This window comes from Leptinotarsa decemlineata, unplaced genomic scaffold (assembly GCF_025532065.1).
Source record: "Leptinotarsa decemlineata unplaced genomic scaffold, Ldec_3_MD MMD2_tig00001719_RagTag_RagTag, whole genome shotgun sequence".
Lineage (NCBI taxonomy): Eukaryota > Metazoa > Arthropoda > Insecta > Coleoptera > Chrysomelidae > Leptinotarsa > Leptinotarsa decemlineata.
In genome coordinates, this window is record NW_027412569.1 from 3,746,480 (window position 1) to 3,759,177 (window position 12,698).

Sequence of the window (12,698 nt, forward strand, 5' to 3'; positions counted from 1 at the left end):
CTTTTTTTATTGAAGGTCATAAACAATATCATCACCTGCTATCAACTGTTACATATGTTGATTTTTGGGTTCCTAGACGGTCATGTAGAAATAGTGTCACATTTCATCTCAACACTCCGCATACAAATATAATGGAAAAATCTCTAATTTATACCTCTAATTCTGTTAGTCATGTCCTAGATATATTCAACTGCCAGATAATACAAATCAAAAAACATTTCTCAACTAACTGACAGTTTTGTTTATATTTTTTTTATATAGATTCACAAATTATGTTATGTAACTACATAGTTGTAAATGCCAGTGTTACTCCCTATTCTGTAATTAGGTTCATCCTGTAGGATAGTGTATGAAATAAATAAATACCTCGGTTATTTCTAAAGGTTTTCTGGGGTCCTTAGCTGACCTGAGGCTTCATATGATAGGTTTTTACTGACCTAAATGGTGGTTTCACAGCGTGTTTCTCTAAGATTATCCCAATCCGGTCTGTAACTTTTCCAACACAGAGAAGGCCTAGCTGGGGTTACTTTGCCGTTCGAATGGCCCCCTCGTATTTCCTTTGAAAGCATTCCTTAGGGGAGATGGTTAGGTTCCTCAGGTTCACAGATATGTCCTGCTCTCTCAACCAATGTTTCAATTGCCATTCTCTTTTGTTGTGGCTGGTAGTTAGAGTTTTTGTGCAGGTACCTATCTGTGTAGCTATCCGTATGTATGGTAGCCAACAGTAGCCAATAATATGGTTTCAAAGGCACTGCGACCGTTACCTCGTCTTTGATAATGTCTACCACAGTAGTGAACGAAACGTCAGGCATAAAAACCTGCAGACCAAGGCTAAACAATCCGGAAGCAAGCTTTTACACTATTATTATTGTTACAATTTTCATGTTCACAGTATTTTCACCAGCTTGTCCACCAAACTTTTTCAGGTTAAAATTTGTGGTTTAACGCTCTAAATGATTTTACAATGGCGTTCTGAATGGATGATCCTGACGTCTTCAATTTCGGTCACTGAAATAGCCGACTGATTCCGGTGATAATACTTGTATTTTATGGACTGTTCGTTCAGGAATACTACATGTTTCTGACGTTTGAGTTGATAAGTTGATTAATCAATTTATGTTCTCATAGTCCTGCGATCATTGCACTCATTTAACATCGGATTACATACATTATGACAGCATAGAACTTGGTCGGCTTCATTAATGCGATGACCACTTGTCAATTTTCTGAAAAGGAATGTCTGCTCAATTCTTGCAGTGTTAAATATTGACTACCTTCAGAAACATTTCTTAACCTGAAGCTGATAACAAATGCATCTACATTATATCATTCCAGAAACGTGACGCAAAACACACAATTGAATTAGGAATTTTCAGTAAATCTCCAAATTCATTTGGCTTCATGCGAAAGGTTAACCTCAATTTCTATGCAATCTCAGCTTGTCTCCTAGCGTTATGTCACTGTTTCGAATTTTCTCATCAAATTGCACCAATCATTTCAATCCCTACATTCTGAATTTAATTATCAGCTCACAGTATTCAATATTCTGTAAATTACAGTATTCTGTAAACTTTTTTTCTTCTAATCAAAGTTTTTAATTTCTCAATCAAAATCTCGAACAACTTTGAAAATATCAATCCGTAGTCTGATCCCGACTTTTGATCCCAACGTTACTTCCCGATTCTCGATTCATATTCCAATAATTACAATCGATTCCTAGAGATATTTCTTGTTTCTCGGGTCCAATTCTCGATCCCTATAGCCATTCACGATTACTAACTTGAAATCTTCAATAGTCTCCATCTCTCTTCCACCAATAATATTGACGGGCGTTTGATATTTTTCATTCCAGATCTCACGTCCAATCTACCATCTTCAATATTCGATCGAATTGAATTGTTTTTTCCAGAATCGAACAAACTGTTTGCTTTAATTCGAAATTAATATTATATTCACCCATCCTGATCCATCTTCGAGTTCAACTCATCAGCAATGGGAATGGAATTTAAAAAATATATACTCATTCGTAAATGAGAAGAAAAATAAAGATACACCAGTTACCAACCGGAGGCGATTGTGGATACTAACAATCAAAACATCGTAAAGTGGTTCGATTTTAAATATTAATTTTCATTTCTTTGCATCCTTTCTCAATAATTATTATTTCTCATTTTTATTGTTCACATGTTATTGTTCGTTTTAATTTTTTTCAACACTTTTTTCTTTGACTAGCTCATCAGAATCCTAGTATCTTTATAATTTCTTAGCTTTCATTCACACATTTTTTATTTCAAGTTCTCATAGATATCAAAATTGATAACACCTATAACAACATTCAAACCATTTTCAAACCATTCAACAATTTTTGTTGGGACACATAATACATCAGCTCTGACTAGGCTGCAGTACTTGTCACATTACTGCTCAATACCTGGCGTCCTAGTAACGCTTGTATTAAACTTCCCTTCTTTAATAATTCTCAATTGCTCGTCGCATAATTCGAATGATTTCATTTTATCCTTATGTTAATGACGAATGAACCACGAGAACTAACCTCCCACTACTCAGCGCCCTCTAGTGTTGAGAATTTTCGTGGTTGCCCTCATTTCTATTCAATATTTTTTGTTATTTCAGAATTGAATTCATGGGTAGTGCTGAAGACGTGTTCCAAGACTACTGACAGTCCCAAGACAACTGACAGTCCCAAGACAACTGACAGTCCCAAGAAAACTGACAGTCCCAAGACAACTGACAGTTCCAAGACAACTGACAGTTCCAAGACAACTGACAGTTCCAAGACAACTGACAGTCCCAAGACAACTGACAGTCCCAAATGACAGATGACTCTGTCTTTCGTGTTCCATGACAGATACAGTTATGGTCGGGGTGATTTAGATTCAACGAGCGTGGCAAGTTCAAAATCTTGAACCCAATTTCCGATTCCTCTACGGTCGCTATCTTTGATTCGTAACCCACTTTCTTATCTACTAGCATACGATTGATTTCCTCAATAATAACATATAAAATTTCAAAAAGTGTCCCACTAGGTAAGTATTAGAATAATGTTACTATTTTATATTACTAATACATGATAAATGTTTCAGTAACATTTCTCCAACATTACATATCTTATCCGAAAATTCAACATACATGTTACCGATGTAACTTATAGGAACCTAATATGATATATTTGCCCAAAAGGATCAGAAATGATTCGACAACAAGATTACGAAACTCTTTATTGCCAAAGAGAAATTTGGTGAAAATAGTGTAGATTTCGAAATGTGTCTCCAATTTGTAACATTGGAAAACTATATGAACCATAAGTATTTCAGGAACGATTTTGAATGATATTGGTTAGCAGCGTGTGGGCTGCATAAGCCATTCGAAACATCTGAAAAAAAGATCCTTGTGAAAAAGCATAATATTATTAGTAGCAGTCAGTTTGAGTTTCAGAGTTTGAAAAACACGGAAGATGCTATGTTTCATCTACTGGAAAACCTGTATCTCAATTTAAATAATCGTGAAATAGCAGCGACAGTTTTTTGCGATCTTTCAAAAGCTTTCGATTGCGTGGATCATGAAATTCTGCTGCAAAAACTAGAAGTGTATGGCTTTAGAGATATATCTTTGAAATGGTTCAGATCATACTTGTCAGAACGTACTCAGAAAGTCAAGTTAAACTCCCGGACAACATATCCCATCTCCAGACAGTTACTTGTGGTATTCCACAAGGATCGGTTCTAGGCCCAATTCTCTTCTTGTTATATATTAACGACCTAGCCCGTATTAATATAACCACAGAAATAACCCAATTCGCTAATGACACTACATTATTTTGGCATTGCAAGAATGAAAGATGGAATGGATATTATAAAAATAAAGACTGGTGTGATGCTAATCTCTTGTCATTCAATATCTCAAAAACTAGCATCATCACCCTCAAGTGCTCCACACTAGATATCTACCTGGGTGCTCAATTAATAGAAATTTTACAATTAATGTAAAAAAATGTCATCAGGATGCTTTGCAGTTAGAGTATCAGTAAATGAATTGGGCACTAATATGGCAAAAAATGTGTACTTTGCTCCCATCGATTCCCATCTGAGATACGGTATCTGTTTTTGGGGAACGTGTTGCCAATACATGTTTGATACGAGGTTTGTACTACAAAAAAGAGGAATTAGAAATATGTGTAGAGTTGGATTCAGGGATTCCTGTCGACCTTTATTCAGAAAGCATAAAATCTTGACCTTGCCTTCCATACTTATATTGGAAATGTTATGTCTGGTGCAAAAAAAATACAGGCTTTAAATTTTCCCACCACCACGACGAAATACCAGAAATAAGCTCAATATAGATTTACCGATTCCAATATCATCAAAAATTGAGAGGTCTTTCATATATAATAGAAAGAAAATGTTTATTCATTTGCCAGTTGAGATCAAAGGCATAACATGTACCACTAAATTTAGAAAATCTGTAAAATAGCTTCTGATTTCAAAGGCTTTTTATTCTTCAGGCGAATTCTATTCAGACAGAAATTTAAAGTATATAAACACTTAATTTTAATTATTGTGTTTCATTACCTACTGGTATTTAAACTATGTGACTTTTTTAACTTTTTGTTTGATGTTTACATTTAGCTCTGAACTGTATAGTTGAAAATGTTTACAAAGTTGATACTTACTGCTATTTTGTATGCATTCACTTTTATATTTTTATGCTTTATAGTTTTTATATTCTTATACTTACATTTATGTGTTGCATGAGAATATTCATTATTATTATTATTTATTTCAATATGTAGCATATATATTATTATTTTCTGACTACTTCACCCCAAAATGCTGAAATCACCAAATGTTCTAATATTACTTTCAATTTGTATAACTTATATTCTTCAAAATAATAACACTTCGACAATAATATTTTATCTAAAGCAAATAAACTTTAAAAGTTCAAGCCAGTCTCTATATACCTACACAATAGGTTTAATGGACTGACGCCTATCAGAAAACAACTACTCCCCTGGCTAATACCACGAAGGGCGTTGTAATATATCCAACAGGCGTCAGTGCAGGAATCTTCACAGAAAATTTCCTGCATATGCCATTGGCAATACAACTGAAAGAGTCGACCTTCAATTCTGGAACGGGCACACTTGCAGACAGATTTCGGGCTTATTAGCCACTCATCAGTGCAAGATAGTGACCATCATCGACCTGAAGTCAATGGTCACTATCTTGCACTGATGAGTGGCTAATAAGCCCGAAACCGGTCTGCAAGTGTGCCCGTTCCAGAATTGAAGGTCGACTCTTTCAGTTGTATTGCCAATGGCATATGCAGGAAATTTTCTGTGATATAATCCAACGCCCTTCGTGGTATTAGCCAGGGGAGTAGTTGTTTTCTGATAGGCGTCAGTCCATTAAACCTACTGTGTAGGTATATAGAGACTGGCTTGAACGTTTAAAGTTCATTTGCTTTAGATTTGTTAACTGCCAGTCTCCACGCATAGCCCACTGACTAATAAGATAATATTTTATCTTCGACAATATCTTTTGAGTTGTGTATCTCATATTTCTTAGAATAGTAACACTTTGTCAATGAGATTTCATCTTCGACAATAAAGTACATTTTGATTTGATTTGATTTGTAACTCCGTTATATGAAAATTATCAAGTAATATGCCTCATGATTTGCCTATGTGATATTCAAAACATATATAACGTAATTAACAATTCATCACATTCGATGAATTGCTATAATGATTCCATTATCTCTCTGAAAAGATAAGAAAATAATTTTTTGACCTCAAATAGTTACAAAATATTCAAACATGGGAAAAATATCTCCAATGTTGTAAAGTGGCTCAGAAAACAGTAATTTTTTCAAGAATTGCTCCATATCTTTGTGGACCATTGGACCTGCAAAAGACGATTCATCTACGTACATGAAGACATCTGCAGAATCAAGAAAATTTTTCAGATCTTTTATATAGATTATAAACAACAGTAGCCCCAGCACTGAACCCCGGTGAACACCATGTTCTGTTTGTTTAATCTTGAAGATTTCAGCCTTGTACGATATTTACTGTTGTCTTCCTTTCATAATTGTTCTCATAAGATGGTAAGCTGATCCACGTATTCCATATATTCAGATAGCTCTTTCAACAAAATGCTATGCGGGACATTATCGCAGGCCTTTGACAAGTCACACACAATGGCATAGAAACTGTCACGTTTCGAGGTTTGTTCTTCTTTGCTTTTGCGCAACCAAAACGATCCTTTTTTGGATCGGATTATGAAAACGGACCAATCTTCTGAAACAACCTTATAGAAGTCATCGAAATATAAAGGAATTGTAGGTTCTGCCAATATAGAAATTGTTTTCTATGCTATTATTTTCAAAATAACGTTTGTAACTTTCCAGCAGAATACACCTACTGAAAATATATGGCACAATCTATTGATTTCGCAAAGTTCTAATTGTCAAACAAGAAAAGGAGAGTTTCTGAAAGTCATGAGTCACTTCATTGAAAACAGAATGATGAAAAAAAAATCAATTTCTCGAAAACTTGAACAATATAATAATAAATTTGTGATGCACTGTTTGGAACTTTTGGTGTAGTAAAGAATATTACTGGAGTTTCATCCCAACACTAAACCGTTATTTTTAACACCTCGACACGATCACCAACTGATCATTTTCAAGAGGAAGAATAAACTGAATTACATACAATATTGTCCTTATTTATACCATAGATACCTCGGCTAGGTACTTGCGTCTTAATTGCCTTAAATTAATTTTACATGTTGCCTTATCTACTAGTCTTAAATCATTTTACAATATTGCCTTATCTAACAGTCAGAGAAATCTGATAAAAAAATGTTATTTCAACAAGCCTTATAGTATACTATTAGGTATTGGTCCACCATCGTTATTCATAATATTATTATGTTTACTTATTTCTACACCCCCATAGGCATCTAGATGCCTGTTGTTGTTAACTTGTCTAACTAATCCTAATGAACTGAAGTCTATGGAATGGTTTTGTTGCAAAATATGATGGACTACTGCTGATTTTTCTGATCTTCCATATTTTAGGTGTGTAAGTGTTCCTTATATCTTATTTCAATAGATCTTTTAGTCTGTCCATAATATTTTGCATCGCAGTCCTTACATTTTTTTTCGTAATATCCGGACTTTTCCGAATTCTCGACTTTGTCCTTTGGATTTCCTAGAAGGCTCTGTAGTGTATGATTTGTTCTAAGTACCACCCGCATACCTAGTTCCTTGAAAATCCTCCCGAAGTTCTTCGTATATTGGTATTTGTCTTGGTTTTCGTCTTTTCTAAAAGTCGAGATTTCGTTCATTCTTAACCTAAAAATAACGGTTTGGTGTTGGGATTAAACTCCAATAATATTCAATATAATAATAAAAATAATAATAATGGCTTTCATTGATGGTTCCATACAAGTACAACCAATCAAATCGCAGAATACAATATCTACGCATAATTAAACATCGCAGAAATTGCTTTTCTATCCAACCGTATGAAGAAAAAAAAAACAGTGTATAGAGCGAAGCAAAAAAATAACAAATCACATATTAGACGAATAAAATAATACCATATGATAGTAATAATTATAGATTAGTGAATTTTTGTTTTTGTTGAAATTTAAGAAAAAATCCTTTTTTTTTTCGACATAATTTGATTACTTCGATCTATTTATTGCAAGGAGATATTTTTTCATCTTTCGTTTGGCACAGGTTTATATTCAATAGGTATCCAATTATATGAGTTGGCAATATGGTAAGTGAAAAATCTGCGAAATAGGGATGTTTTATGTTGTGGTATTGTTGAATGTTTCGTAAATCATAAGGTGAGATGGTGTATGTGAGTTCTGTACGAAAAGATAAAATATCATTCAGATATATCCTTATTCAATCACCTTGACTGCCAGTGGATAATTCGCATCCAGAACGCCATGGCAAGAAATTGTCACAGGACTGATAGAGTTTGAAAGAAGCATCAAAAGTATCCGCCTGTTGGTATTGTTGAATTGCTCCCAAGGACATCTACAGGCGTTAAGAAAAACCTTCTCCGACTGAAATTGAAGATTATTAAATTCAAATAATTGAAGTGAAGAACCAAAGTCTAAACTAGAGTTTCTGAATTAATATACTCTAAAAAGTGTACTTACTTCTACCCCAGCAAAAAGCCGATTCGAAATAAAATCAAGCCAATATTCTTTCTGTATATTTGTGTGAAGCTGCCCGATAGCTTCCCAGATAAATAATCGACTAATTACAAAAGAATTTCGATTGTTCAAAATGGAATATCTAATATTCAAAACAGATACTAGAAGAGAACTCCTTTAGTCAATACAGGATAGAGAAAATAGCTTTTGTCTGATTTCTACTGAGTTTTTTATTCGTAACGAGATCAGATTCTGATTTTATTTATGTGGATATATACCTCGCAATACATTTTATGTATGGTAAACTTCTTTTTCCATCGATTACTCCTTTTGACACAATTTTTGTATGTGTGTTATCGAAAAACAACGTCCATTTGTTATTATCATCCATTGTACCTCTTAGAGAACAAATTGTTCAGAATTATTTTTAAAACACCAATGACTTTCAATCTGTTTAGGTGAAACAATATAATCATATTTTGAAATAAAGAAGTAACATGAGTTTGAATAATCTAGAAATGACCGTTGAGGTTTTACCTGAAACTTGAATTTGTTGTTTTTGTTTCAAATGGGAAGTTTTCTATAATAAGTCTACCTCTTTTGGTGTGTATATTTTCAAGCATTTCTATATCTATAATTTCTTTATTTCGCTCAAATAATTCTCTATAATTGTTTTTCAGCAAACAATATTTGGATTCCAGAAAGTTAAACTTCTCAAATACATATACAGGGCTATTCAAATTCGTTTCTGTACATGGGGATCTCGTAAACGATGAGAGATAGAGTATCGTTTGAATTATGCCAAAGTTCAGAGATCAATTCAATAATGTAAAAAATTCGAATATAGCTCTTTTGGTTCTGGAGTTATACAGGAAAAACCAAAAAATCTTAAATTATTTTTTTGCCTATATCTTCTTTATTCGCAGACATATTGAAAATCAGTCAACATTTTGCTATCGGAACTTTATGTGGGCTCTCAGAATATATCCATGAATCTTTTATACAGGGTGTCTTCTGACTTGGGCCACCCCCATCTTTGAATTTTTGAATACGGACCTGTATTTTTTGTTGTAGTTTTTTAATCGTAGTCTTTCACTTCATACTGAGAAATTGAATTCAATTTTATATTTCATGATTTTTCGATGATATTCAATTATAATTGTGTGAATTATTCCGTTTCAAATAACGGCCCTGGAAATTGGTTGACTGAGTTGAATAAAAACACAATAGCAACTTTCACGTCTCCCTATGTACCGTAGAGTTTTTGGAGAGTTTTTTTTTCATTTTTAGGTACCTATTCATATTTTTTCCATTGCTGAGAGAGTTTTCTTCAATGAACTTCGAATAAGAAAACCTTTTATGATCATCTGAAACATATCTACAACAAAAATATATTATATGTGTTTTGATGAGCAGAAAAAAAATGGTAGCAAAAATAACATCCGAAACGAACACTATAATTATAATGAAAATTGAAATGAAGTAAGTAATTTATATACACAAAAAATTAATTGTGCAATAAATGTTGGAATTGGAGTCCTTCCATTTCGAGACAAATAATGGGACAATAATGAGATCACCAGATCTTACTATTTTAGACTATTTTCTATGGGGGACATTGAAAAATAGGACTCACGCTGGCAGAAAGACAGAAAATGTGGAAGACTCGAGATTCAGGATTTTGAATGATTTCGCAACAATGCAGCAAATAAGTGTGTTAAGGGCAATGGATAATATGAAAAACCGAGTTCAAAAATGTATCCAAATGGAAGGACTCCAATTCGAACATTTATTGCGGCAAACATTTTTTTAGGTACCTATATGAATTACTTCATTTCAATTTTCATTACAATTATAGTGTTCGTTTCGGATATTATTATTGCTATCATTTCTATTTCTGCTTATCAAAACACATATAATATATTTTTTATGTAGATATGCTTCAAATGATCATAAAAGGTTTTCTTATTCGAAGTTCATTATAGAAAACGCTCAGAACAATGAAAAAAATATGAATAAGTACCTAAAAATGAAAAAAAAACTCTCGAAAAACTCTACGATACATAGGGAGACGTAGAAGTTGCTATTATGTTTTCATTCAACTCAGTCAACCAATTTCCAGGGCCGTAATTCAAGAGGGAATAATTCTCAAAATTATAATCGAATATTACCGAAATATCCCGAAATATAAAATTGAATTCAATTTCTCAGTATGAAGTGAACGTCTACGATCCAAAAAAAACAACAAAAAATACAGGTCCGTATTTAAAAATTCAAAGATGGGGGTGGCCCAAGTCAAATGACACCCTGTAGCCAATAGCAAAATGTTGACTGATGTTCAATATGTCTGGAATAAAGAAGATATGGGCAAAAAAATAATTTAGGATTTTTTCGTTTTTCCTATATATCCCCAGAACCAAAAGAGCTATATTCGATTTCTTTACATTATTGAATAAGTCTCTAAAATACACAACTTTGCCACAATACAACCGACACTCTATCTCTTATCATTAACGAGATCCCCATGTAGAGAAACGAATTTGAATAGCCCTGTATATAATTTTCATTCAAAAAACTCCAATTGAAACTCACCTCGTTTGTCACTCTCTGGCAATATTCACAAAAGGCCCAGAGTATAAGACAAGCCGTCACTATCAAGGAATACATTCTGAAGTTACTTCTGGGACTCATATCCTACAAAAAATAATTTCCACATTAACAATTTATGCTACACGCTTCATTGGTGTATAACATATTGACAAAATATGTTTCAATGTTCACTATATACTCGAACATTGACAAAATTCGTATTATTATCAAATTTGATGAGGAAAATAACCAGACTTTCGAAGATTCAAGGAAACTTCCTCGATAGACTAGATTCAACAGTCACATAGAATTCAACTTAGTATGTACTTATTTGCGTAAGTGTGTGTGTGTGTGTTTGTGCGCGCTTGCGACTGTTTTGTTTTGTTGAAACCAGCGCAAGCGAGTATCGAAAACGGTGGTACGGGCTTGTGAGTGGGAGAAAACAGACTCATTCATTTGTTTCGTGATTTTTTGCGTTTTCATAATATTTTCGTACCAATACTAATATGGATCCTAAAAAGCTTAGAGTGGACAGTATCCGGACTCCACCTAAAACTACTTGCCGGCTATGCCGACTCGTGGACTAGATCTTCACACGATCCATTTATTCAAATGAATTGTTCCTATTGTTAGCTACCTGACTGACACATAATCTTCACCTGTGTTCTGCCTGTGATTACGTAAAAGTGTGAACATTGGTCTGTGAGGACTGAAACCTTTATCGCCGTTTTCAGGTCTCATTTCACATTTTTCGATTTTTTATCTTTTGAAGGCATCTAGAAACTTACTGTCATTCACCTGTCTCGACAATTTCAAGCATGCCTTACTTATTCTGTAGCCTTTCTCTATGACATATTGAACAACACTGGACGTCTCTGGAGTTGCTTGACACTGACCCTCATTATGCATATAAAAACATCAATATAGCAGTAGAAAGTAGGTGATTTCATCTCCTGGTGGTGCTAACTCTGTTAGCGAAACACGCTACGAGGGACATCATTTTTGTTCTGGTGAAGGAAAAATATCTAGCAGGTAGTCATTGACATGTCCTTGAATACTTATAACAATTTTAGTATCTCATTATTGAGCAATAGACAATGAAACGTATTCGTGGTTGATTAATAAAACAAAGTAGGAAATCAAAATCTCACCGTCATTATGAAATAAGCAGAAAAAACGATTATAGTCAAGCCGTAGGCCGTGAATGATAAAACTAAAGTACTAGCTCTGCTCATCAGCTTCGTTTGGAATCTACGGAAAAAAAATAAATTGAAGAATAACAACTCAATGAGATTTTATTGAATATTTCATAATTTAGGTGTAGGTATATCTACATATATTTTCCTGAATAGTTTCAGGGAGTTATCCGTAACAATGAGCACGAAGCTTTTGAACATATTCATTATTTGGATTCTCAACCTTCACTTCGGAATTCTGAATTGAATTCGGACAAGTATTTCACAAACTTACTTTTTGATCTCTGTATGCATTTTGACGCAGCACATAAGTAGATCAGCCACCCGTTCCTGGTATCTGATATCATTCATATGATATATCGATCTAGTGTGTAACCTACAGACAAATGCATTCAAAAGTTGAAACTGAAGCTCCAAATGTGCAACGAAATACAAGCTGTAACAGACAAGTGATGAAAGGAATAGTCCTAAAAAGGCCGCTTCCATTGTGTAAAAAATCGAAAGTATCATATGCATTTGGTCTCCTAAATATTTATTCCACAAAAACGGTAGAAACTGCCAGTGTTTTTCATCTCCGAGAGCTGGGGCCAATAGTACTGCCGATGATGTAGTAGAGCAAAAAATTGCGCAACACACAACTTTCAAATGTTTTCCTTCCGATAGAAGTTTTCTATAGATTTTATCACCGGCCAATTTCCATGACCAAGTA

At 33.9% G+C, this 12,698-nt stretch overlaps 1 protein-coding gene across 1 annotated transcript; it reads right to left on the reverse strand.

Annotated features, from left to right (window-relative positions):
• Nucleotides 1-3,225: 3,225 nt before the first annotated feature.
• On the reverse strand, nucleotides 3,226-12,283 carry LOC111518073 (uncharacterized). The gene is made up of 5 exons (XM_074176298.1): nucleotides 12,264-12,283; nucleotides 11,945-12,044; nucleotides 10,797-10,898; nucleotides 7,956-8,111; nucleotides 3,226-3,394 (listed from the first exon to the last, which is right to left on the reverse strand). The coding sequence occupies exons 1-5, from the start codon at nucleotides 12,281-12,283 to the stop codon at nucleotides 3,332-3,334; spliced, it is 441 nt and encodes a 146-aa protein (XP_074032399.1). The 3' UTR covers nucleotides 3,226-3,331.
• Between the last annotated feature and the right edge of the window lie 415 nt (nucleotides 12,284-12,698).